We start from the raw sequence: 25,868 nt of genomic DNA, 5'->3' as shown, positions 1-25,868 counted from the left end.
GTGGGCTAAAGCCTCTGCCTTCGGCTCAAGTCATGATTCCAGGATCCTGGGATCAAGCCCCACATTGGGCTCTCTGCTCAGCAGGGTGCCTGCTCCCCCCCCCCCCCAACCTCTCTCTGCCTGCCTCTCTGCCTACTTGTGATCTACGTCTGTCAACGTCTGTCAAATAAATAAAATCTTAAAAAAGAAAAAAAAGAAACCTACTACTATTCCATTAGAATTCTAAGAGATTCCAAGCCTCTGCCATGACATTTGTATCATTCTGCCTTCACTCTTTTCCCCCAGCTTTACTGAGATATAACTGGCATATAAAACTGTGCAAATGTAAGGTTTACAATATGTTGCTTTGGTACACATATATTGTATTACAAAATGATTAGCCCCTGCCTTCACTCCTGATTTCAGTTAGCTCAGTTCCTTCCTGCTATGTTCCCCACATATAAGGCTTCACCTTTTACTTTGGTTCTAGCCACAATATTCCCTCACTCCCTCTTCGTTGGTACACCGGCCAGGACACAGTGGACTAGACATTTTGTTAAACCTAATCTGAGAAATATCTGCATCAGAAACTCTGAGATGCTTGTTAAACACGCAGATTCTTGAGACCTACCAAATTAACTGCAGGGAGAAGAGCTGAGAATCTGTACTGTATTTTAACATTCTCTCCAAATAAATTAAAGATAATACTTATTTGTCAGAGAGAGAGAGCGCACGCACGTGCAACAGTGAGCATAAGCAGGGAGCAAGGCAGGCAGAGGGAGAAGCAGGCTTCCTGCTGAGCAAGGAGCCCAGTGTGAGGCTTGATCCCAAGACTCTGGGATCCTGACCTGAGCTGAAGGCAGCTGCTTAACACACTGAGCAACCAAGGCACCCCCCTCCAAATAATTCTTATGCATAGTAAGGCATAAGACAATTACAGTGGGCACTAATGAATAAATGAACTAATTAATTAATTCTTCAGTTCCTTGCTGGGTATTGCAGTTTGACTTCTGATCCCAGACTTTATAATCAGGGTCCTTTCTACCTGTTTTCAGTACTTACTCATGCTGTCTGCCTATCTGGATGTCCACAAAATATCTGCACCCAGATTCCTTGTTATTATTCTCCCCCAGAAAGAATATCCTGCCCTTGCTAAACTTCTGAGTCCACAAATCTGGTCAAGTTGCCAATAGATGCCATATTCCATCTGCCTAGCTAAATTTCCTCTCCTTAACTTCAAGGCACATCCAAGCGCTTAGCCTACCTCAGCTAGCATGAAAGGCCTCTGTAGCTTTGTGCTTCCTTATCTGGCTTATCCCGATAAAACAATGTCCCCAGTATGAGACAGTGATCATGAAATTACTCAAACACCAAACACAATGTTTAGAAGAATCCTGATTTTTCTATCACATAGGAAGTGGAGTGGAGTTGTCCAGATAACTTCAATTTGGCCCACCTACTATGTGGATAAATCTTTCTTTCTTTTTTTTTTTTTTAAAGATTTTATTTATTTATTTATTTATTTGAGAGAGAGAGAGAGAGAGAGAGCCTGAGAGGGGGAAGGTCAGAGGGAGAAGCAGAACTCCCTGCTAAGCAGGGAGCCTGATATGGGACTGGATCCCAGGACCACAGGGTCATGACCTGCAGTCACTTAACTGACCGAAGGCAGTCACAACCAAATGAGCCATCCAGGAACCCAAATCTTTCTCTTTTAACCTGTTATTATGGGTACTTACACAGAAAAGTATGGAATAATATACAACAAATTCCTTTCACTCAGCTTTTCACCTCCCAAATTCCAAGGCAAATTCCTTAATAGTGTATCATTATGCCCATTTTTATCTACTTGAACATATCTTAAATTTAGTTTCCTTGTTAAAATTAGGGACTATTCCAACATCTTTACCCACCAAATACTCACTTCCCTATACTACAACAACCTTCCCTCTAGCTAATTGCCACAAATCATGCCTGACACCTTTTTTATTCTTCTCTTTCTTTATTTCTCCTACTCTACTCCAAACAAACCTTATTCACTCTATTTTGAGAATATTCCTTAAATATATTTCCTTCTTTCCATACTTACTGCCCTAGCTCAAGCCCACATGGATTCTTGCCCGGACTATTATACTGCCTTTACATGGTCACTTTGCCTCTGTCTATTCCGCCCTCCCTAGTCCAATCTACACTAAGGGGAACCTTAGAGTGGTCTTTAATCTTTATTGCTACTGCCCTCAGTGGGAATCAGATTCAGATGTAAATTAGAGACCTTTCACAAAAGAGCACTTGCAAGCATTTATATCTTGAATGGGGGCCAGGGACCTCAGACAGAAAACCTCTGAACAATGAACAACAAATAGAAAATTAAATTTCAGGGCACCTGGGTGGCTCAGTGGGTTAAGCCGCTGCCTTCGGCTCAGGTCGTGATCTCAGAGTCCTGGGATGGAGTCCCACATCGGGCTCTCTGCTCAGCAGGGAGCCTGCTTCCCTCTCTCTCTCTCTGCCTGCCTCTCTGTCTACTTGTGATCTCTCTCTGTCAAATAAATAAATAAAATCTTAAAAAAAAAAAAAAAGAAAATTAAATTTCAAAAATAGCATCTAAAATAAAACCCCAGCATCTAAAAACACCAAATAACCAGGAATTAATCTAACAAAAAACGTACAAAGACCTCTACACAGAGAAATTAAAGACTCAAATAAATGGAAAGATATACCATTTTCATGGATTGTAGAACTCAGTAGTGTTACAATCTCAATTCTACCCAAACTTATATAGAAATGCAATGCAATGTCAATAAAAACCATAGCAGCATGTTTCATGGACATTAACACGCAGATTCTAATATATATGGAAATGCAAAGGGCCAAGAACAGCCAATGCAATCCTGAGGGGGATGGGTAGCTGAAGGGCATATACTATCAAATATTAAGAACTAGTATGCAAATATATTTTGAAAGTATGATATTGGCCCAAGAATAAACAAAACAATGAAACAGAACAGGGTCCTAGAAACAGGCCCACACACACATATAGACAGATAGTATGAATTCCTGAATTCATACATGACAAAAGTGACCCTGCAATGTGACAAAGAATAATCTTTTCAATAAATGACATTGGATCAACTGGACTTAAAAAACAAAAACTGAATTCTGTCCTCTACCTCACACCAAATGTTAACTAATTAATTCCAGATAAACTATAGATCCCAGGTCAAACAATAAAGCTTGTCAGGGTCTTGAGATATCTGTAGACTTGTAGTAATAGCATTATTCACAACTGCCAAAAGGTAGAAGGATCCCAAGTGTCTGGCAAGATATTAATGGACAAACAAAATGTGATGTTTAAATATGGCAGAATATTATTCAGCCTCAAAAAGGAAGGAAATTCTGACACATTACAACATGGATGAACCTTGAGAACATTGTGCTAAGAAAAATAAGCCATTCACAAAAAGACAAATACTGTATGATCCCACTTATAAGGTATCTAGAGTAGCCATATTCATAGAAACAAAGTAGAATGGTGGTTGTCAGGGGCTCAGGGGAGAGGGAAACAAAGTTGTTGTTCAACAGGTATGGAGTTTGAGCTTTTCAAGATAAAAAATGTCTTCAGTTTAGCTAGGGCCAAGCAAAACAGGGTCTACACAAGATGGGGTGGTAGAATCAGCAGTGATCTGATCCTGCAGGTCAGAGCCCTAGCAGGATAAAAAAAAAAAAAAAAAAAAAATCCATACGGGAATATGGCAGCCTTCGCAGTCCTGCACAGAGTGTTAGGGTCCAAATGGACTGAGAAGAGCAACCTAGTGCAAGGCATCAGATCCTTAGGTGAGAAAGATGTTCAAACAGAGAGCAGGGGCAGCAGCCTGATAGTGGATTTTGGAGCCTGGGTAAGGTGAGGATGGCATCTATGTGGTAGATGTCAGAAACAGCAGTAATAGTAAAGACTGGTCACATACAAGGAAGCTGATTAATAAAATATGTTGAGGATGATGAGAACCAAGTTACTGTCAGAAAAGGGAGTTATAATTACAGAAAGGAAATTACTGAATGAACCCTTGGTGTGAGACTAGAACTGGAGAGATCAGTGTGAACTCACAGTTTTATATAAATATATAGATAAAATTATAATAGTGATATAATGCATGCGTGCATGTTTACACATACATATATTCCCTACCTCTGTCCAGTGAGAGAACCTGGGAGCAGTGACACCCCAATAGCAATAAGCACACCAAACACCCAGATCTTAGCTTCTAAATATCATTCTCTACTGAGAATGGTTCAGTGGGTTAAGCTTCTGCCTTTGGCTCACTTGGGTCATGATCTCAGGGTTCTGGGATCGAGTCCTGCACTGGACTCTCTGCTCAGCAGGGAGCCTGCTTCACCCTCTCTCCGCCTGCCTCTCTGCCTACTTGTGATCTCTGTGTGTCAAATAAATAAATAAACTCTTTTAAAAACTTTTTTTAGGGGCACCTGGGTGGCTCAGTGGGTTAAGCCGCTGCCTTCGGCTCAGGTCATGATCTCAGGGTCTTGGGATCGAGTCCCGCATCCAGCTCTCTGCTCAGCGGGGAGCCTGCTTCCTCCTCTCCCTCTGCCTGCCTCTCTGCCTACTTGTGATCTCTCTCTGTCAAATAAATAAATAAAATCTTTAAAAAAAAAAAAACTTTTTTTAAATGTTTAAAAAAATATGAAGCAGCTTCAAATACTTTTCAAGGGGTGCCTGGGTGGCTCAGTGGGTTAAAGCCTCTGCCTTCGGCTCAGGTCATGATCCCAGGGTCCTGGGATCGAGCCCTGCATCGGGCTCTCCGCTCAGCGGGGAGCCTGCTTCCTCCTCTCTCTGCCTGCCTCTCTGCCTACTTGGGATCTCTGTGTGTCAAATAAATAAATAAAATCTTTAAAATTAAAAAAAAAGAGAAAGAAAGTACTGACCAAAGAGGGAACAATTTAAGCATCAAAATAAATGACAGTATTGGATTATAGCCCATCAAATAAAACAGGAATTCATAAGCCCATTCTATTATTACAGATTGAAAGTCTGATGGAGAATAGGATAGTTACCTGGTTTCAAAGAACCTTTCCATAAAATATTTATTACAAAAATAACATATTTTAAAAGAATAAACTGGCAGATACCACCTTAATCAAGTAAACAAAACTGTAAGACAAATAAAAAATCACGTGTCACCTAATAGGAGGCAAGGAGTAAAACTACAGCACCACTTCTGTGGTACTTCTGCCAAAAATACATAACCTGGATCCAATCATGAGGAAGAATCAGATAAACCCAAACTGAGGGACCATTCTACAAAATGGCCTATAATGCTCAAAAGTGCCATAGTCACAAGAGTCAAAGAAAAATTAATGAACTGTTCTACCCTGAAGGAGACTAAAGAGACATGACAACTAAATTCAATGCATGATTCTGGGTTTGATCCTTTTGCTACAAAGAACATTACTGGAACAACTGGCAAAATCTAAATGGGGTCTGGGGTTAGATATGTTATTGTACTGTATGTCAATTTCTGAATTTTGAAGGTTGTATTATTGTTATGTAGAATGTGGTCTATTTGTAGAAAATACACACTGAAGCATTTGGTGATGTGACAACTTATACTCAAATGATTCAGGAAAAAATATCATTTGTGTTTTACCTAGAACTCTTCTGTAATTCTGAGATTAATTCAGAGTAAAAGGACTGCACTGGTGGTTACCAAACACTAAAAATAAAGATACTGATATTTTGTGTGTGTGTGTGTGTGTGTGTGTGTGTGTGTGTGTGTGTGTGTTTATCAATATACACACTCCAATTAGGTGTAACTATTTTCTCTTGAGAAAGATTATTAGTTTTCCCTGGCTGCTGTAACAAATTAACAAATATTTAGTGGCTTAAAAGAACATAAATTATTATTTTATAGTTCTGTAGTTCAGAAGTCTGAAATTGCTCTCACTGAGACAAAAATCAAGGTTGTTGGTGGGACTGCGTTCTATTCTGGAGGCTCTAGCATGTCCTTTCGAGCTTCTAGAGGATTCTCACATTCCTTAGCTCATATCTCTTCTCCCATTTTCAAAGACACCAACAGCGGACTGAGCTCTCACATGGCATCACTCTGACCTGTTCTGCCTTCCTCTTACACCTTGAGGGTCTCTTGTGATTAACACTGGGCCCAACACAAATAATCCAGGATAAACTCTCTATTTTAAAGTGAGCTGATTAGCAACCTTGATTCTATCTGCTACCTTAATTCCCCATGTAATATAACAAATTCACTGGTACTTGGGATTGGTGGGCAGAAGGTGCTTGCTTACTCTCTCTATCCCAAAGAGTTTCTTTTATTCTGAGATTATATCCTTGCTACTTTTGTGGCATTAGAGAGCTCTTTTACAAAATGATGGCATCAATTGCAATTATTCTTTTAAAACTATTTGTATATAGAGGGAAAAAACCTTGTTAATCCTGTGAATACTATGTAAGTAGTACAAAACCTTGTGACATTTTTTACTGATTTCTCAAATGAAATTCTGAAACAAAACATTTCTGTTCCTACAAAGACACCGTATCCTTGATGAAAGATTTGTATTTTTCAGAATATAAGGAACAAATCAATTTATTTTAAAAAGGCAGACAATCCAATTAAAAAAAAGTGACCAAGGCTTAAATTGACACCTCACAATAGAGTACATTTAAAGAGCTAATACAGGTCATGATCTCAGTCAGGGTTGTAAAATAAGAGCCCCACGTCCGGCTGTGGAGTCTGCTTAGGATTCTCTTTCCCTCTTCCTCCCTCCACTCCACCTCCTCCCACTCTCAAATAAATAAATAGCCAATAAACCCAAAAAGGTGCTTGATTACAATGGTCACTAAGGAAATGCAAATTAAAGCAGCAAGACAGTACGATTCATCTACTAGTCTGGCTAAACTGAAAAAGGCAGACAGTATCAAGTGAGTGTTAAAACAACATGCAGCAACTGGAGCTCCCACATGCTGCTGCAGGAAGTGTAAAATGGGAAAGTGATTATTCATAACAGCACAATTCACAGTAGCCAAAAACTGGAAATAACCCAAATGTCCATCAACAACAGAACGGCTAGGGGCGCCTGGGTGGCTCAGTGGGTTAAAGCCTTTGTCTTCAGCTCAGATCATGATCCCAGGGTCCTGGGATCGAGCCCCGCATCTGGCTCTCTGCTCAGCAGGGAGCCTACTTCCCTTCCTCTCTCTCTGCCTGCCTCTCTACCTACTTGTGATCTCTCTCTGTCAAATAAATAAATAAAACCTCAAAAAAATAAAAACAATAGAATGGCTAAAAATATTAAATATATTCACACATTGGAATACTACATAGCAACGAGAATGAACATAACTACACCCAACAAAACAACCTGAATGTATCATCCCACAAACAATGTAGAACAAAAGAAGCCAGACACTGAAGTATGTATGCTGGAATGATTCCATATACGAGGCTAAATACAAATAAAACTAACCTACAGATATTAGATAATGTTTACACAGAAATGATCACTAGGTGAAATTTTAATGAGCTATATACTTAGACTTGTACACCTTTTTGTATAATTGCTTCTCTAAAAGGCTTACATAGATAGATATATCCACAAAGTACACCAGAATATTATTTTTCCATACAAACTGGATTCAGTCCAAACTCCCCATTCCTCACTCTTTCTTTTCTTTCTTGTCTGTTATGCCCCCTTATGTTCATGTTGTACCTGTCTACTCAACCCATGCCTGCCGATCTCTTGATCTTCTGGCCTCTACCCAAACTACTCCCTCTTCCTGAAAGTGCCCACCTCAAAAACAAGTCTATCAAAACCTATCTATTCTACAAAATCCAGTATGAAACTTTCTTCTTCCACAAAGTGTCCAAAGATCTCTCCAGTTAAAACTAATTTCCCTTCTGTTAACTTCTACAGCACTTCTGCCTCTATTCTGGCACTTACTGGTATGACTTAAAAAATATTATAAATTCCTATCTTCTCAATAGATTGTGAAGTTCTAGAAGAGACAGTTTTATTTAATTTTGTATCTTCATCACCTCCTACTCCCATAACCACCCCTCCACATATAACACAATGTTTTGCAACTCAGTTTATGTTCACATTTTTATCAAATCACGTTACATGCCAATTATCATGGCCTCATTTTCAGCTGTCAACCCAGTGATTTTGCCAAGTAATATTTAAAAGGAAAATGCAGTGCTCCAGCACAATCTAGAACATACAGTCCTAAATTTCCAATGAAAACCTTGGATACATATAGGAGTTTAATGGTATAAGTTATCAATTAACATATTATACATGGCAATTTACAATTTTAAATGAGCTGAGGGGCAGGTGGGTGGCTCAGTTGGTTAAGCTACTGCCTTTGGCTCAGGTCATGATCCTGGGGTCCTGGGATCGAGTCCTGCACCAGCTCACTGCTCAGTGGGGAGCCTGCTTCTCCCTCTCCCTCTGCTGTTCCCCCTGCTTGTACTCTCTCTCTATCAAATAAATAAATAAAATCTTTTTTAAAAATAAATAACTAAAATAAACTCAGAAGGGTAAAAAAAGAGAACCTATTCAAGTAGGTAAGACTAACAATTGCCCATTTTCCAGTTAAGAAAATGAGCTTGGGGGCGCCTGGGTGGCACAGTGGGTTAAGCCTCTGCCTTCGGCTCAGGTCATGATCTCGGGGTCCTGGGATCAAGCCCCATATCGGGCTTTCTGCTCAGCAAGAAGCCTGCTTTCCCTTCTCTCTCTGCCTGCTTCTCTGCCTACCTCTGATCTCTCTCTGTGTTAAATAAATAAATAAAAATTTTTTTAAAAAAAGAAGAAAAAGAAGATGAGCTTGGCTACACTGCAATCCATGATCAAACGAATGTCTTCATTTGGGGTACTTATTTTATAAATATATGCACTCAGTATACTAAATTTAAATTTTTCTGACTAAAAACAATACATACTCACTGTAGAAAATCTAGAAAACTTAAAAGAATTCAAAGAAAAGAAAAATCACCCTAAGTAATATTATTGTGTTTACTAGCACATTTTCAAATGCCGTTAAATAGGGCGCCTGGGTGGCTCAGTTGGTTGGACGACTGCCTTCGGCTCAGGTCATGATCTCAGGGTCCTGGGATCGAGTCCCGCATCGCATCGGGCTCTCTGCTCAGCAGGGAGCCTACTTCCCTCTCTCTCTCTGCCTGCCTCTCCGACTACTTGTGATTTCTCTCTGTCAAATAAATAAATAAAATCTTTAAAAAAAAATGCCGTTAAATATTTTGAAATATTACCCATAATCTAACAAATAACCACATTAATAGATTAGTGTTGATGTGTTAGTTCCTGAATACAAGGATTTGTGCATCTGTGTTCCAAAAGTATTATCCGTGTGCTATATAATTCCTGGATGTCTGTTTCTGTGACTTTTCAGTGAAAGCCTGACTGTCCCACACATCTGAAAATATCAGTACCATACCTTTGCAGCCTCAAATTTAGGTGCAGAGAAGGGATTTAAGAGCTCTACAACTACCAAGGGAGTTGTTAGAGCATTATGTATGACCTTGATTCAAATTCTGTTATAGTTCAAATTCTGTTACAAATGTCATTGGAATGACATCAACTTTATCCTTCCCAAGGACAGAAGAATAGCTTGTAATATTGATGAACTTTTCAGGGCATCACTGTGGATTAATGTCAAGAATCTAATTGTTTCTTTACAGCTTTTTAAAAAATTTTACATAACATGATGCAAGGCTACCTGCTATATTAAATAGTGATTTTAAAAGTATCCAACCCAAGGGTGTTGTTCACTAACCAAAGTCAGAAACACTAGTCAGGACAGCACAACAATGAGCAGAATGAAAGCACAACAGCTGCCACAGTAAGCATTTCATTGTTCTATAAATCAAGTATACTAGACTATATTATAGACAACTGTTACTGTAGTACATTATTATACAAATTACTCCCTCCCCACATGCCTTCTATGGGCAGAGTATACTTTCCTGTCCTTTGACTCTGGGCTTGCCCATGTGACTTGCTTTGGTTAATGGAATACTGACAGGTGTGACAGGACCAATGACTGAAAGGTACGTGAATAACTGGACTTGCTCCCTTGTGCCTTTGCTGTATAGTTGTAACAGCTTTGCCTGATTAAGCCACCATTCCTTTAGTCTGAGTTCCAGAATATCATATCTAACAGTGAACAGCCAAGTCCAGAGTCACCCAACTAAGTCCAGTCTATACCATCCAAAATGCAGCAAATCCACATATTTATGAGAATTAATGTTTATCATTGTATGCCACAATACTGTGTGGGTTTTATTACCTAGCAACAGCTGACTGATACAATGACACTCTGACAACTATAAAGACTTACTCCATTTCCTCAATAATTCAAATGATTAGAAAATCTACATGTAAGTCTGGACAAGTAACTCTTCTACTCCAGCCACCATGTGACTTGCAAAGAAATATGCCACCATAGTCCATTGTTTCTCTGCTCTTCAAGGATTAAATATAATGTAAGTCAGGGTACTGGGTCAGACTGCATGGGTTTGATGTCAGACTCCTTACTCCTGACTTTGTACAAATTACTTATTCTCTCTGGAATCAATATCCTTGTCTGAAAATGGGAGTAACAATAGTACTGAATCTACTATTGGGAGGATTAGATAAAATAATACATGTAAAGGATTTTTTTTTTAAGATTTTATTTATTTATTTGACAGAGAGAGATTACAAGTAGGCAGAGAGGCAGGCAGAGAGAGAGAGGAGGAAGCAGGCTCCCTGCCGAGCAGAGAGCCCGATGCGGGACTCGATCCCAGGACCCTGAGATCATGACCTGAGCCGAAGGCAGCAGCTTAACCCACTGAGCCACCCAGGCGCCCAATACATGTAAAGGATTTAGGGGCAAAAAAAAAAAAAAAAAAAAGGATTTAGGGGCACCAGGCTGACTCAGTCACAAGAACATGCATCACCTGATCTCAGGGGTCATGAGTTTGAGGCCCACACTGAATGTAGAGATTAAAAAAGGAAAGAAACTTAAAAAAAAAAAAAAAAAGAATTCAGAATAGCACATAGTAAACACTAAATAAATGGGAGCTGTTATCTACTCATGGCTAACTATATTTTAAAAAACAAAAATAAAAAAAACACAACTCTCCCACTTCTACAGTGGTTAGCCCATTATTGACAGAGCCAGGTCTGGTAAGATCACAAGCTAAGAAGGGAAGTAAATCCTGAAGGGAGAGCCAAATCTCAGGAAGGACCAAGACCTTAGAAGGAAATTTCAACTCAGAAGGTTCATCTTAGGCAGGAAGAAATTGTCTCAGGGTTCTGTGGCTTTTGCTCCCTTACTTCCCATTCCCATCCTGACCATATATGAAGGCAATCCAATAACTATGACGGTAGTGATCTGGAGAACAAATCACAGTCTTAAGTCAACATTACTCTCCGTATTTAATCCACTTGTTATCTCTGAGCCTTCTCCGTAAAATGTTCTACCTCTGTCTCAATCAGGCTTTGGGAAAGTAAGGGGAATTATCTAGAGAGTCCCAAAGTACAAGGTGAATCTTGTGGAATACTAATACTAACACAAAATAGTAAGATCCAGTGAAACTTTTCCATATTTTTCCCCCCTCCTCTATTTCCAATTTACAGATGCTGGTGAAACAATCAGTTTTCTTTATAGTGAACAACTTGTTAAACATTAGTAAATATTTTCTGCTTCATCCTCTATGAATATTATTCACACTTACAAAGCACTTTCTGTGCTATATTAAAATACTGCTAGAAAATAGATAGGATTTGGGGTGCCTAGGTGGCTCAGTCAGTTAAGTGTCTGCCTTCAGCTCAGGTTATGATCTGGGATTCTGGGATCCAGCCACCCCCCACCCCCAGTCAAGCTCCAGGCTCAGTCAGACTCCAGGCTCAGCAGGGAGCCAGTTTTCCTGACTCCCTCTGCCCCTCCCCCCATCACTCAAGAGCATGCTCTCAAATAAATAAAATCTTCCAAAAAAAAAGATGTAATTTTAAAATACTTCAATAGCACAAAGATTTTTTTTCTTTCTTCATGCTCTTTTTTACTATAATGCCATTTACCATAAAATAATTTTCTCTATACATGATCAAGATCTTACATATTGTCCCATCTCCCTTTGGCAAGGGAAAAAAATTCACATCTGCTTCCTTTCTTTCAGGATTTAAACACTACACAAATAATATAGAATAATAAGTGGTTTCTTTTGAAATTTCACTTTCTAATTTAGCAATAAAAAAATTTCTGACAATCATTCAAAGCAGAATTTTCTCTTCATCTAATAATTCACTTCAAATAATATGTACACCTATTACAAAAATAAATTTTAAAAATTAGCACAAAGAATTATCACTAATTCATAATTTCATACCTTAATATCTATATAAGAATATCCAGAAAAGAAACTGAAGGCTAATTTAAATTGAGAACAGGTAAGAGATACACAGAAACTCCGACAACTTAAACCAAGAGCTAGTTTCAAATGTTCACCCAACCAGCCGGTAATCAATCTCACTGACTCAAAGAAAGTGAAAAATCTGAATATTTATTTTAAAATGCAATTTCTCACTTTTAGATACACACATTTCTCAAGCAAGTAAGAAAAGTTACTGAAGCATATTAATTCACCCAGTATTATTTCTGCAGTGACAGTATTAAGGCAAGTCATGCAGGAGATCACCTTAAGAAGTAAACCTCAAAAGAGAGATGCTTCCAAAGTAAACCCAATGTTGTTATTCACAAATTTGGCTAATCCCATTTGTATTTTTGGCATGAACACCCAACTACAATAGCATCCCTGGTAGCCAGTCTCAAAAGGGCATGGCCTCCAGCAATTTCCCTCTCTGTTTGTTCCTGTGTCCTTCCTCTTGCCTACAGGTAGAGATTTTTTCCCCTCCCTCTGACTCTGGGCTGGCCTCAAGGGTCTTAGGCCAACAGTGACATTCTCAGACTTCCAATCCAAGGATGCAAGAGAACTGGCTGAATGTCTTCTACTTCCTGTCTCTTAGAATGCTTCTTCTCAGAATCCAGCCACTCAGCTTAAGTGAATCCAAAGGCCATGTGGAGAATTGGGGGGGTGGGGGTGGGGGGGTCACATAAAGGAGGAATGAAGGCCATTAGGACTAACTGAACTCTTAGCCAGTGGTCTGCTACATGAGTGCAGCCATTTTAAACATTCCAGCTATGTATACCAGCACCCCAGCCAACACCATCAGTCAACCACAAATTTGAGAGAAATAATAAACTGTTTAAACTACTAAATTGTACGGTGGTCTGCTACACTGCAAGTCACCTTTTATACTGTCTCATTTATCTATCAATTCTATAAAAAAGTATTTTATATGCCCTAAAATTATTTCATCCAAGTTTCAAATGTTTCCCCAGATCCAATATTCTGTGATTTTTTTATCCTGTTTGTTTTAAAAAATAAACTTCTAATTCATCCTTCTTTCTATCCCCCAAATGTGTTTTTTTAATATCTGCTTATAAAATGGTGCCTACATTCCCTCAATCATTTTCATTTCTCTTCTCAGATCTTCTTCCAGTTTCTCTTTATCTTTTCTGAATTATAATTTTGTTGACCAAGGAAATATTAGTTAAGAAAGAGGCTTGAGGACCTGCTAAAGCTAAATGAGATATTAGCATACAGTTACTTAATGTGAACTACTGCTCTAATATCATTTGTTTCTAGAAGTTAAACATTCTGCCTATTTCTCATAAGTATCCAAGGGTAAACTTTAAATCTAGACTATATGTGAACTATGGTCAACTATGAATTAACAGTTTTAGTAATAAGATTTTATTGTAAAATTCCTAATCAAAGCACCACATGAATGTTATAATAAGCAAAATTCATGAAAGACAGTATCTATTCCATATTCACATTTGAAATAAATTTTACATTTTCTTAAACCATGGAAATCAGGGCATCTATACAAAAACTGCCATTCATAATTTGAAACTGGGGAAAGGAATAAGGCCAAAACAAAGCCAAATACTATACGAAAATCCCAATTTGATTAAAAGGATCATTCCTCCCTGTGTACTGTGCACTAATTACTTGGTACAAGTCCAAATAAAATAACTTCCTATCTCAAAACTGAGTAAAGACATATGTTATAGCAGGGTAAATGGGGCCAAAGTCAAGTTGTAACTTGCTCAGATTCATAATAAGACTGTTAACTGAGCTGAAAAATATGAAATCTCTAACTCTCCATTCTCTGCTTCAGTTATTAAGGTGTCCTTCTTGGTGACCCTCTTCTAGTTGGTCTTTTTCTCAAGCAGTAGCCAAAATAACAAGCAAGGTCAAAAATCAAAATTACTAAAATCAAAGAAAAAATTGGTTTCTTCCTATAGAAAGTGACTCAACATTTAATAATGTGTAGTGCCCTAAAAACTGCAAACTACTACATGGCCATCTCCAGGTCACTTTAACTCAATCAGGAGACCATTATGAAACATTAACTCACTGGTACAAAGTGGAGATCAAGTAGCTGAGAATGTTCCTAGGCTGAAGTCTAATGGGGAGTAAAGAAGATGATCTCATAATGCCTCTTTATGATCTATAAATCACATTATTCCATAAATTTGACACAAGTATCAAGATTAGGACTTAGTCAACCTCTAAGTAAAAAAACAAAAATAAGCAGCTGCGAATTTTCTGACTTAAATCGAGAAGCTGTCATACAAGTTATTTAGCATAGAGATTATTCCATGTAAAATAATGTAAAATATCAAGCAACTTCTTCTTACTCCTAAAGTCCAAAAAAATTTAATATTTTAGAATTTCAACACTGGCAGAAACTCAAGAACCTTCTTCAAATCTAATGGGATTTTGTTAATGATACATTCAAACTTAAGATGTCTTTGAAAGCACGATACAAAATAAATGAAGTTTTAGTAAATATGACCAGTCTCTGAACATATTCTTTTAAGTGGGGCAGTTTAAAGCAAAATTCCAATTAGAATAATGCCCATGTTTATTTAGATTTGTTTTGGCAAAGCAATTTTGTCAAGCAAAAACAAAATAACAACTATCAAAGAAATGAGATTTGGAGTGCCAGGTTACAATTACTTCTGAAAAAGTAAAACTCCACTGCAAATAATATCAATATCCCTAAAGCCACCTGTTAAAATAGCAGTCTAGGCATTCCATCATTCTTTAGCTGTAACCACAAAGTCTGGTTTTACACCTAGGATATACAAGAAGCATCAGATTAAAAGCATCAAATATCAGCCTACACAAATTTGCCAAACAAGCTAGCAAAAGAAAAGCAGATACAAAGTTAACTAGGCTCCAAAGGATTTAAATACACCCAACAAATTCCAATCCAAGTTCATACTGCGGCTTCAACCTAAAACTGGTAAATTACCACCAATTCTGACATTTCCTATTCCCCACTACTTAAATCTCCCCTTATCTCCTGAATTTCCCCACGGATCTTACCACTTCTTAGGAGTCTTGCAATGGTAATCTCCATGGCCTTTCCTTTCTAAGAAAGTGATAGCACCAAGCCCCCCATATTTTATTTTCTTTACTATTTAGCACTATCTTTTGTTTTACCCTATGAGGTATTTTTTCCCCAAGCTCCTGTACCATGTTTTCCTGACAGATCAACCTCTTGGTTTTTATCACCTCACTTCGTCCTCACTACAATATTTACCCTCTCTTTTCAAAGCAGAGTATGTATCCCTTTTCTGACATTTGTAATTCTGGCTTACCGTCAACACCCCCTTCCTTCTCTAGAGACTATCACCATAGTACTAGGTCTCCTTAACCTCCTAAGTAAGGTCTCTACCTTTTCCAGAGTTTGTCAACATTAGTTCGGCCAAACTGGGATTGTACCCTGAAGGCAAAGGCTATCTCCTCTCCTCCCCACCCCACCCCCACATTCTACAAAACTACAAGTCTCCCACCTGCCCAGCGTTTCTCTCCCCCACCCTTAGATCCCATCTGCATCCCGCCTAGCCCGTCACACCCCCCCCACCCCCACCCTATACCTCTCCTTCCACTATCCTGCGCTCCCCTTCCCCACTCCTGAACGCACCTCCTCTACTGGGCCTTACCCGTAACCCTGACACCGAGAAGGCCCTGCCAGCAACCTCACCGCGTCTCTCCTCTCGGCTTCCTCGGCTCTTCAGTAACTGTCCCCACGCCCCGGCTTTCCCTCCAGGGCTCCGCGCGCCGCCCAGAGCCCCCTCCCCGATAAAGCTCCCGCTGTCACTTGGCCTCTCATCCACAAGATGGCGGAGCTGTTGCCCCCACCCCCGAGTCCTCTCCGCAACCCCCTCCCTCCTCCCTAGAGCTCCCGTCCCGTCCCTTCAGCTGCCCCTGCCGCCGGCCTCGGCCCAGGATCCCGCTGCCCCCTCCTCCGGCGGGCGGTCGGCCCAGGCCCGAGCCTCCGCGACGTCGCCAACGCCACCACCTCCACCGCTCCCCGGCCTGCGCCTTCTCCTCACCATAAACTTGAGCGCTTTTTCCTGCAGCACCGCCTCGGCTGGGTCCATAATCACAGGGGCCACTGGGTCTGCACTCCGCCGGGGCCGCCCCCTTGGTGCCAGGCCGCAGCCAACGCAGCGCCCGGATCCGCCTCCTCTGCCTTCCCCCCGCCCTCTCTTACCTCTCAGGCACCGGCAGGGGGCCAGGGAGGACCCGCTGTTCCGTGCACATGCGTGAGCCCGCTGGCTCACGGGATTTGTAGTGCTGGAGTTTCCGGCGGCAAAAAGTGAGGCCTCGACGCGAACCGCAATTCCCGCGGTTCACTGCGGCACGGTCGCGGTGGCGGAAAGCCAAATCTAGACAACTCGCCATCAAGTAGAGAAAATCGGCTGATGGGAATCGTAGTTTGCAGCCTCTACGGATGAGAAACGGGAGGAGGCACGGGTGTCTCCGTGGTTACCGCGCGACGCCAGTGGCTGCTTGCCTGGCATTTGATAGCAAGATGGCGACCATTGCCTCACCTGTAGCCCAAATACTGGAAAAAACTGTGAGAGGACTCAGAGGTCCGGGCAGCACCTCACAGACCAATGCAGAATTTCAGGATCCTTCTAAACTTTCACTCCCACACTCTCCTGAGGACCTTATTATCCCCCCACAAGAAGTCAGGGCCAAAGAGAACTTACCTCAGGAAATTCTTGGGTATTTAGTGCTCAGAAGACATGGATGGTACTGCTAACCCTGGGACTGAAGCCTTGCACTAAGGGCCTTCAGTGATGGGATACAACGGCCATCCAGCATATAAAGCTTGTAAGTATTCAGTTTGGCCTTGAAAGGGACAGTACGATTTTATTTTGGAGATTGGGACTGCCCTAACTCTCTCAACACCAGGGTTGGGCTAAAAGTGATAGGCTAGTGAAAGACCCTAGAGGACCCGCACCCAAGGACGCACTCACAGACCACTGGATGCAATAAGCAAGAGGATTTTATTCGGGCATGCTCGGACTCCCAGGGACACGACCATGAAATCCGCGAGGGATGGGTCAGTGTCTGAGAGCCCCGATCTGTTTCGGGAGTCCCTTAACATAGAATTTTACAGTCCATTACATCAGAGCCCTCACTTTTCTAGCCAGTAATTTCAAAGCATTACAGTAAGGCCTACACATAGGTAGCCAATCCTTTAAAACCAACCATACATTCTGGCCAGTCACCGTTCAGGTAGTGTACAGTAGAGGGTACGTGTTGAATTGCACGTTTCTAACCTTTATCTGTATACGTGCTGAACCGCACGTCTCCAGCTAGCATACGTGCTGAACCGTATGTCTCCGGCCTTGGTACGGGAGGCAACCCTTATCAATTTTACTTAGTAGTAGGGGAAATTCTTAATAGGGGAAGGGTATAACTTTATTTGATTACACAGCGAACGAGGGTTTAAGCAATTTTTCATTTCTTAGCAAAGCATTAGAAGCATTATTATACAGAAGCCAGAAACAGCTGGGTTAAACACAGATTTTTGCTATTCGTTATCCTGTTATGCTGCTTGCTGACTCCCTTATCTATGGTCAGCTGGCCACAGTTTCTTAGTTAGCATAAGCTGGTTATAAAAAGAATGTTAAAACTTATAGGCTGTACTATAGTTCTGACCTGGGGTCCTTCACTAGTACAGAATATCCAAACTGATAAAATAAGTGAATTAGGAAAATGCCTTTTCACTTACAGGAACATTTTCTGTTGTAAACTTTTTTTTTTTTCCGTTGTAAACTCTTTCATTCATATGTTCAACAAACAGTTAGATCATGACTGTATCCAGACATCATCCTAAGAAATGGGGATTCACTGGTGAGCAGGATAGACCCAGTCTTGTGGAGCTCACATTCCTAGTATGTTGATATTTTGTTCTAGTCAACTCTATATCCACAGAACTCAGCATACATAATACATAATGGGCTTTCACTTAATAAAAAGTTTTATTCTTGATTTTTAAAAAGTTCTACACAAGTGCAAAATGGAGAAGATTTCAAAGTCATATACACGAAAACTACCTACAAGTTTTCATAGGATAAAGTGGTATGTAACACAGTAGCCAAATATGCTAAAGGAGTTCTAGGCAGCTTGAAGGGTAGTGTCTGGGGAATAGAGATTGTTTGGTCTTTGTTTCGAAGCAGTCAGACCACCCCTGGAATACTTTGTTCAGTTATGGGCACCATGTCCGACAGATGTGGTATGCAGGAGCATAGCCAAAGCCAGGATGACCACAGGAGAAAATACTGTTGGATGCTTACTCCAAGAAAAAGAGCACTTAGAAATAACATGACAACTAAATTCAAGTGTTTGAAAGTATTGGAAGGCATTTGTAGATAGTATATGACAATAATTCCAGCTATCACTTTATTAGCTCTTTGTTTCAGGCATGTACTAGGAATTTTATATTCATAATCTCTAATATGGGACGCCTGGGTGACTCAGTCAGTTAAGCCTCTGCCTTTGGCTCAGGTCATCATCCTGGGGTCCTGGGAATTAGCCCCTGCTCAGCAGGGAACTGGCTCCTCCCTCTGCTCTCCCCTCTGCTTGTGCTCTCTCTTTCTCTCTCTCTCTCTCTTCTTCTCTCTCAAATACATGAATAAGATGTTTGAAAATTTTACATAATCTCTAATATGCATAACAATCTCTAATATTCATAGTAACTCTGTAAAATAGGCATTATTATCCCTAATTTACAGAAGAGACTGATAGAAGATAAATATCTTGCACAAGTCATACAGCAAATTACATTGTCAGAATTCTAACCCAAGTCTGCTTGACTCCAAGGCCTGTGCTATTTTCACTGAGCCACAGTTCAGTGGCCTAGGACAGACTCAGAGTTTTCTAGTAATCAGAGCTTCTGGCAAAGGAATGAGCCACCCATTCCTGAAAACATAGAAGCAAGATAACTACTGTCGAGTAATGTCTAGAGGGCTTCAGTTTGGGTGGGAGGGTAAAACCTTTTAAACCCTAAGACTCTGTTTTTTTGAGAGGTCATTCATTTGACTTTGTTATCCATAGAGGAGTATGAAACTACTACTGGATAAGGCCAGCAGTCAATGACAGTCCTCACTTTGTCCAGCCACGTAGAGGTAAGGATTAGTAAAATAAGTTCAAGGAGTTCTTGTTTGAAAACACAATCAGCTAGATAGTTCATATGGGTATGGATTGGAAGTGAGCTGGCAGGGACTAGAGACAGAAAGCGTAAATCCTCTTTTTTGAAAATAGACTGCTTATGGTCCAACTGAGAAATCCAAGTATAAACTGCCTTGGTTTTGAAGCCTCTCCTATCCAGCATAGCTTAGGAATGTTCATTGGACTGGATGTTAAGAAGTCTGGTTCTAGCCCATCCTTTCTCCAGCTAATTGGTTCACTGGACAATTAGCTAAACCTCTCTGGTCCTCTCTGTTGTCATCTGGAAAACAAAAATCTCTGCCAACTCTAAAATGGATGCACTTATGAGCCTGTGACAGGGCGGATGCTCAAGGAGAACACCTTGAATCACTAGAACCTTTTAAAGTTTCGTTTTACTGAAAAAATGGATTTCCAATATGAGAAATCACAGCTACTACTGGACTTAAATGATCCCAACTTCCTGGTTTAAGACCTCAGAGTATTCTTTGACTCATTCTTGTCTATTAGTGTCTGTATTCAGCCAGTAATCTATCAAAATGTCTCTTCTGTCTTCTACCTCCAATACTAGTCTGTTCCCAACTATCACCTTTTTTGGGGGGGGGGGGCTACTTCTCTATATTTACTTCCAATCCAGTTCTGTGACTCCAGGCTCTCATTCCACCACTTGTGACACTTTTTTAAAAAATATTTTATTTATTTATTTATTTGACAAAAAGTGAGAGGCTGCACAAGTAGGCAGAGCGGTAGACAGAGGGAGAGGGAGAAGCAGGGTCTGTGCTGAGCAGAGAGCCCGATGTGGGGCTCGATTCCATGACTCTGGGATTATGACCTGAGCCGAAGGCAGGTATGCTTAACTGACTGAGCCACCCAGGTGCCCTTAATACTGTCTTTTAGATTTCACTTGCATCACAGTTCTTCCCTACTCAGTCTTTGTCTCTCCCATCTCCATTATCTTTGTTTAAATTCCTTATCCCGCTTTTCAGAACTTCACAACCTTACCCAGTCCCCTCTCCAACCTTACTTCCCACTTTGCATTGGTATGTCCCTCGGCTCCAATCAGACATTCCTCTTACACACCTGCTCAGCATACTCCTGCCCCCGGGCCTTAGCTTACTGTATTCATTTCTGACTTCTAGAAGTTTTCTCTTTCTCCCTCTTTCCTATTCATTTTTCAAGGTCCAATTTAAGTCTTTAAAAAAAAAAAAAAAAAAAGTTGTCTAAGGTCACCTGGATGGTTCAACTGATTAAGCACCAGACTCTTGATACGGGCTCAGGTCTTAATCTCAGGGCTGTGAGTTCAAGCCCCACATTGGGTGTAGAACTTACTTTAAAAAAAATAGTTGTCTAATTAATTATTCACTTTTAGTACATAGCTTGTTCCCCTTTCCCTTCCCCCATAGACAATTTTTGCCTTTTTGTTTGTATGGTTCTTGCAAAATAGTTATTCATGTGTTTCAATTTTAATTCTATTAAATATTGTTTATATATCTCATTGAATATAATATGTGTAATACTGTCATTTTTAAAGATTTTTTTTTTATTGATTTGACAGAGAGAGAGAGAGAGAGCAATCACAGAGATCACAGAGAGGCAGGGAGAGGGGGAAGCAGGCTCCCTACTGAGCAGAGAGCCTGATGTGGGGCTCGATCTGAGGACCCTGAGATCATGACCTGAGCTGAAGGCAGAGGCTTAACCCACTGAGCCACCCAGGCGCCCCTGTAGTACTATTTTTTATATCGCATTATGTTTCATACTTTTTTCACCGGGTGCCTATAGGTTTTTTTTTGGGGGGGGGGGTTGCCTATGGTTTTAAAATCCATTCATGTTACTATGCATACATCTAACCTGTTGCTTCTAAACACTGCATAGTAGCTTAATGATGTGTTTGCCCCATGTTACTTATCCACTCTCCTAGCAAAGCCTACAGTTCCCAGTCACCCCCAATAATGCTGCAGCAATCAGCCTCCTACATACCCCCTGAGTAAGTGTATCTGTGGGAATACATATCTAAGATCACACTTGCTGGCTCATAGGCTATTAAGGACCCTGAACTGGACATGTAGTGCCAAACTGAAGAACAGAAAGACCAGAACAGTCTACACTTCCAGCATACTATTCCATTGCACTCGGCATCATCCAGCTTTCTATTTTTTTTTTTTTTTTAATTTGCCAGCCTATACATTTACCTTCTTTAAGAAGGCCCACAAGGGGGGTTGCCTCTTGATTTTGGCTCAGTCATGATCTCAAGGTCATGAGATCAAGCCCTGCAGTGGCTCTGTGCTGGATGTGGAGTCTGCTCAAGATTCTTTCTCTCCCTCTGTCCTTCCCATACCTTCATGCTCCCTCTCTTGGAAAGAAAAAAAAAAAAAAAGGCAAGCAAGCAAGCCCAAAAGGATTATGCCCTTCTTTAAGCACACTGCTCTGCTCTTCTAATCTTTATCCCCGTAATGTGTGATTGTAACACATAGCCGGCTCAAGCCAGAAATAATCCATGTATGCCTTCGCTTTTTTTCTCATTCCATCACATTCCCTTCTACTATACCCAATGGGGGTCTCAGCCCTGATTGCACTTAAGAGTCATGTGAGGGGCGGGGTGCCTGGGTGGCTCAGTTGAATGTCTGACTCTTAATCTCACCTGAGGGACTTTGTTTGTTTGTTTGTTTATAAATAGGCTGTACATCCACTGTAGAGCCTAGTGCAGCGCTTGAACTCACAATCCTGAGCTTAAGACCTGTGCTCAGGGGCACCTGGGTGGCTCAGCTGAGGAAGCCTCTGACTCCTGATTTCAGCTCACTTCACGATTCCAGGGTCGTGAGATTGAGCCCCATGTAGGGCTCCATGCTCAGTGCAGAGCCTGCTTGAGTTTCTCTCCCTCTCTCTCCATCCTTCCTCTCCCCTCACTCATGCACACATTCTCTCTCTCTCTCTTTCTCAAATTAATTAATTAATTAAATCTTTTGAAAAATGATCTGAGCTGAGATCAAGAGTCAGCCATTTAACCAACTGAGTCATCCAGTCTCCCCAGCTGCTGAGGGGCTTTAAAACAAATATTAATGCTGAAGCTCTGCTCCCTAGGTACCTTGGCAATGGTAATTGCAAAAGGTCCCCAGGGTAGTTCTAATCTGTAGCCAGATTTGAGAGCACTGCATTGGAGTTTAGACACCCAGTGCCTTCTTGCTGACCTCTGGCTACTGAGAGTCCTTCTCCATTCCTAACTTGTCTTCAAAACTCTAGAATTCCTTCTCCTCCCACCCTGGGTCAAGACATCCAGTAAAGGTGGGAAAGATTACTTGTATTTCAATTGGCAGGAAAGACCCTGTTTTAGTTGTGGGCGGAAGAACTTCTCCCTTCCCCTTACTTCCTTGTTCTCATAAAAGGCCAGGAGTCAATTACTTCTGAGTTTGTTGACCCTCGTTGGGGTTCTATATTCTTATACTTAAGTAAAAGGAGTCACTATTACAAGTGATCCAGGGTTGGGTCCCTCCACAACTGTTATCAATGTCACAGTCCTAGGTTATCCTTATCTAGACAGAACAATCAGTCCCCTTCATGGCAGTTCTGAGGAGTGGGGATGGCCTGGGAATGTGCTGGTCCCACGGGAAAGTGTTCCAGGCAAAGGTAACTGCATTTTTGATGGTGCATTCTGAGAATCAGAACAGGTCCAGGTGACTTTGGGGGAAGAGTGGGACTAGATGAGACTGCAGAGGACAACAGCATCAGGCTCTCTAGGCAAGCATATTCTGGTCAGATGAACCAGCTCACAACCTTTCAAACTGAGGTCATAACCTATGCCCTACCAGCTATAAAATTTTTGACTTTCAGGGACGCCTGGGTGGCTCAGTTGGTTGGGCAGCTGCCTTCGGCTCAGGTCATGATCCCGGCGGCCTGGGATCGAGTCCCACATCGGGCTCCTTGCTCCGCGGGGAGCCTGCTTCTCCCTCTGACTCCGCCTTCCACTCTGTCTGCCTGTGCTCGCTCTCGCTCCTCTCTCTCTGACAAATAAATAAATAAAATCTTTAAAAAAAAAAAAAAATTTTTTTTGACTTTCACCCCAGTTTATAGGTCACATTAAGGAATTTAGAATTTATCCTGAGGGCTTTAAGAAACTCCTGAAAAATTTTATGCAGGGCTACAGCATGGTCACATTGGTATGTTTAGAAAATCATTTATGACTGGAAGCTGGGAACAGGATGATGAAATTGCTGAAATCCTCCTGGGAGAGATGATGGAGGCCTGATGAAGGAGATGACGAGAATAGAAAGAAGTAAATAGATTCCAGAGATATTGAGGAGAGAGAGAATCTATCGGACTTGGTGATAGATTGGATATGTCATGGACAATGTCAAAGGGATGTGTCAAAGATGACTTCTAGGTATCTGGCCGAGGAAACAGGATGAATGAGGAGTGCCATAATTTGAGACAAGGAACACAATAGAAGGAACGGGGGGGGGGGGTAGGAGGATAATCAGTTCTTTTTTGGACATATTTGCTTTAAGGTGCTGGCAAGACTAATAGGCGGAGTCAGATGTTGAGGAAGCAGCTGAATATTTGGGACGGAAACTGGAGAAAGAGGCCTGGGCTGTAGATCGGGATCTTCAGCGTATACCAGTAATTGCAGCAACCCCCCCACCTCCAGCCCTGGTAGGATAACCTCACCTAGAGCAAGTGTAAGCAGTATCAAGAGCAGCAGGTCCAGGGCAGAGACCTGCAGAACCTCGAGGTTTGCAGGATGTGCAGAAGAGAAGTTAGACAAAAAGCCCAGGAAGCCACCAGAGAGGTAGAAGGGAAAACCAGCGAGTGTGGCTCTCATTGGTGAGGGGCAGTTACCATACAGCTGTGAACGGAGTGGCTCTCAAGGAAAGGAGTGAAGAGATAGCGTAATGGTTAGAGGTAGAAGCTCAGGGTCTAGAGACCATGTTCATTGTTTTATTTAAAAGAAGGGGGATGGGGCGCCTGGGTGGCTCAGTGGGTTAAGCCTCTGCCTTCGGCTCAGGTCATGATCTCGGGATCCTGGGATAGAGCCCCGAGTCGGGCTCTCTGCTCTGCGGGGAGCCTGCTTCCTCCTCTCTCTCTGCCTGCCTCTCTGCCTACTTGTGATCTCTCTGTCAAATAAATAAAATCTTTTTAAAAATTTAAATAAATAAATAAAAGAAGGGGGACTTTAGTTCAAAGGAAACTGAACAGGTATGACAACTAAATGCAGTGACTCATCCCCAATTGGACCATCGAGGAACACACACACATACACAGACGCGCAGACACACAGAAGAGAAAACAGCTGTACAAGACACTAGTGGGACAGTCAGGGAAAACAGAATGTTGGCTGTATATTAGATAATAGTATTATATGAATATTAAATTTCCTGGGTGTGAGAATTTTATTGTGAAAACCAGAAAATGTCCCAGTCCTTAGGATATATGCTAAAGTATTGAGAGTGAAATGTTATGATGTCTCCAACTAAATCTCAAGTGGTTTAGGGAAAAAGAAGCACATGCAGGCGTGTGGGTGTGTATGTGTGTGTGTGTGGAGAGAGAGAGAGAGAGAGAGGGAGGGATGGAGGGAGAGAACTAAAGCAAATGTGGCAAAAAGTAACTTATGAATCTAGGTGAAGGGTTATGGGTTTTCACTGTACTCTTGCAACTTTCCTAAAGGTTTGAAATTTTCCAAAATAAAAACTTAGGCATAAAAGGGGCACCTGGGTGGCTCAGTCAGTTTAGCATCCGACTCTTGATTTCGCACACAGAACTGGAAACTGCTTAAGATTCTCTCTCTCTCCTCCTCTCCCTCTGCCCCTCAGCCACTCACACATGCATGCAACCACCCTCTGTCTCTAAAAAAAAAAAATAATAATAATAAAATGAAAACTTAGGGAATAGAAAGAAGTGAGACTTGAGCATATTTAACTGCTGATGAAAAGGATCCATTAGAAAGAAAGGTCGAAGGTAAAAGACAAAGAGACGGGATAATGATGGAGCTAGGTCCTGAGCAGATAAGACAGAATAAGATCAATCGGGATGGAGGGATTAGCCTCCTGTGACAGAAAGGAAGGAGGAGAGTATGTGTGCAAAATCAGGTTTGGTATGGAGCTATAGGAGAAAGATTAAGGAATTCCCCTTCTGATGGGTGTTTAAAAAGGCAGCTTGGGGTGCCTGGATGGCTCAGTGGGTTAAGCCTCTGTATTCGGCTCGGGTCATGATCTCAGGGTCCTAGGATCAAGCCCCGCATCCGGCTCTCTGCTTGGCAGGGAGTCTGCTCCCCCA

General features: G+C 41.3%; 1 protein-coding gene across 11 annotated transcripts in view; it reads right to left on the bottom strand.

Annotated features, from left to right (window-relative positions):
* Nucleotides 1-16,702, bottom strand: part of BTRC (beta-transducin repeat containing E3 ubiquitin protein ligase) — a 182,793-nt gene extending 166,091 nt beyond the window's left edge. For 2 of the 11 annotated variants that reach the window (XM_082722412.1, XM_082722413.1), the window contains exon 1: nt 16,475-16,693. In XM_082722412.1, the coding sequence (XP_082578538.1) occupies nt 16,475-16,522 (48 nt within the window). In that variant the 5' untranslated portion in view covers nt 16,523-16,693. Of the gene's footprint in view, nt 1-16,062; nt 16,395-16,474 lie in introns of those variants that run through there. The other 9 variants (XM_082722416.1, XM_082722414.1, XM_082722409.1 and 6 more) reach the window with 9 other exon arrangements.
* Nucleotides 16,703-25,868: the final 9,166 nt, after the last annotated feature.

Source organism: Mustela nivalis, assembly GCF_964662115.1.
Source record: "Mustela nivalis genome assembly, chromosome: 2".
Lineage (NCBI taxonomy): Eukaryota > Metazoa > Chordata > Mammalia > Carnivora > Mustelidae > Mustela > Mustela nivalis.
Note: the sequence above shows the minus strand (reverse complement) of the source record. Positions and strands in the feature narration are given on the sequence as shown.